Source organism: Eumetopias jubatus, unplaced genomic scaffold (assembly GCF_037043125.1).
Source record: "Eumetopias jubatus isolate StellerSeaLion01/CBP00866 unplaced genomic scaffold, mEumJub1_p1.0 scaffold_1, whole genome shotgun sequence".
Taxonomy (NCBI): domain Eukaryota; kingdom Metazoa; phylum Chordata; class Mammalia; order Carnivora; family Otariidae; genus Eumetopias; species Eumetopias jubatus.
Window position 1 is genome coordinate 14,887,378 of NW_028274807.1, and position 1,754 is coordinate 14,889,131.

General features: G+C 36.6%; 1 protein-coding gene across 1 annotated transcript; it reads left to right on the forward strand.

The window, feature by feature from the left end:
* Positions 1-685: 685 nt before the first annotated feature.
* Positions 686-832, forward strand: LOC114218010 (keratin-associated protein 22-1-like). Its single transcript, XM_028114946.1, has one exon. The coding sequence runs from the start codon at positions 686-688 to the stop codon at positions 830-832; it is 147 nt and encodes a 48-aa protein (XP_027970747.1).
* The last annotated feature ends 922 nt before the right edge of the window (positions 833-1,754 follow it).

Here is a 1,754-nt window from a genome sequence, read left to right on the forward strand (position 1 = left end):
TAAATCCTGCCATTTCTATGTAGCCATAGTCCATGGATTTAAACTTTAGGGATTCTACCATGGTTTTTGATCATATACAAAATGATAGATGCATATACATGTGAAGTATAAACCAAAGTGGATAATTCTGCTCCACAAAAACACACAATAAAACACATTAATCATTCAGATATTTACAAGTGAACCTTGCCATGTCTTCTCCATGTAGTCTATGTGACTTCTGCCATGTCTTCTCCACAAATTTTCCAACCTTCCTTACATCTTTGAAACCATACTTTTACTCCCAAGGGTGCATATATGCAGCTAGGAAGGAGAATGTTATTAAAGGAAAAAGGAATTTTGAAGAAGTGGAACATGTATGGTTATGTGATCTCATGGTAGCTAGTAATATAGTTTAGATCTCACATCTGGAATAAATAAGTCACCAAAGTAGGAGAAAACCCTTTCATTAAAGGCACATGATTTCATTACAGGCATCCTGACATGCAGCAAAATTGTCTTGGATATATTGGTTATGAGGAATTTTTGAGATGGTTATAATGCCAGTTAGTTTGAAGCATGAATCCAATAGTGCTTGTGGTTTACCCTACATACCACTCAGTTGGTATATAAGGCCCTATGTAGATTATAAACTTAAAACCCTAGAAATTGATTCTGCTCTTCACCTGAGCCTTCTCCTTACACTATGAGCTTCTATAACAATTACTATGGTGGCCTGAGCTATGGCTATGGTGGCCTGGGATGTGGCTATGGATGTGGCTTTGGAGGATATGGATATGCCTCTTACCGTCCATGCTGCTATGGAGGATACTGGTCTTCTGGCTTCTTCTGAGAAATTCTAGATTACTGATTTGTTTAAGAAATTTTCCTATGAGGTCCTATATGTATCTCTTGCATTATTTATAATAACCATGTTATTGTCTGTTCAAATAATGAACATCAGAAATTTTTAAATTGAAATCACCTGAGTGTTCAACAACTGAGAAAAATATTTATTTGATCCTTACTATTACATGATTAAACACAAACCATATTCACCATCTCCATTTGGGAAAAATGTCTAAATTCATTTTTCATTAAAAGTAGTGTTTGCAGGGCACCTGTGTGGCTCAGTCGGTTAAGCATTTGCCTTTGGCTCAGGTCATGATCCCAGGGTCCTGGGATCAAGTCCCACATCAGGGTCCCTGCTTATCAGGGAATCTTCTTCTTCCTCTCCCTCTATCCACCCTCACCCCCAACTCGTGCTCTGTCTTGTGCACATGCTTTCTCTCTCAAATAAATAAAATCTTTTAATTAAAAAAAAGTGTTTGCATATCTATAACATTTTGTGTATATTTGTTTATCCAGGTTTCTTCTGTGTGTGTGTGTATGTGTGTGTGTGTGTGTGTGTGTGTGTGTGTATGTGTTTGGTTGTTGACCCTTTTGGTTATCTATAGTTCATAAGTTAGATGTTTGGTTGAATATAGTTATTCATCTAATGCTTTTATTTTTTTATTTGTTTTATTTTAATTCCAGTATAGTTAACATACGGTGTCATATTAGTTTTAGGTGAACAATAGTGATTCAACAATTTTATACCACCCAGTGCTCATCACAAGTGCACTCCTTAATCCCTTACACCTATTTCACCCATCCCCCCACCCACCTCCCCTCTGGTAACCATCAGTTTGTTCTCAACATTTAAGAGTCTGTTTCTTGGCTTATTTCTCTCTCTCTCTTTTCCTGTGCTTGTTTATTTTGTTACTTAAGTTTCA

Bases quoted from the DNA above. Each gene is read 5' to 3' on its own strand.
- LOC114218010 (XM_028114946.1), top strand. From the start codon at position 686: ATGAGCTTCTATAACAATTACTATGGTGGCCTGAGCTATGGCTATGGT.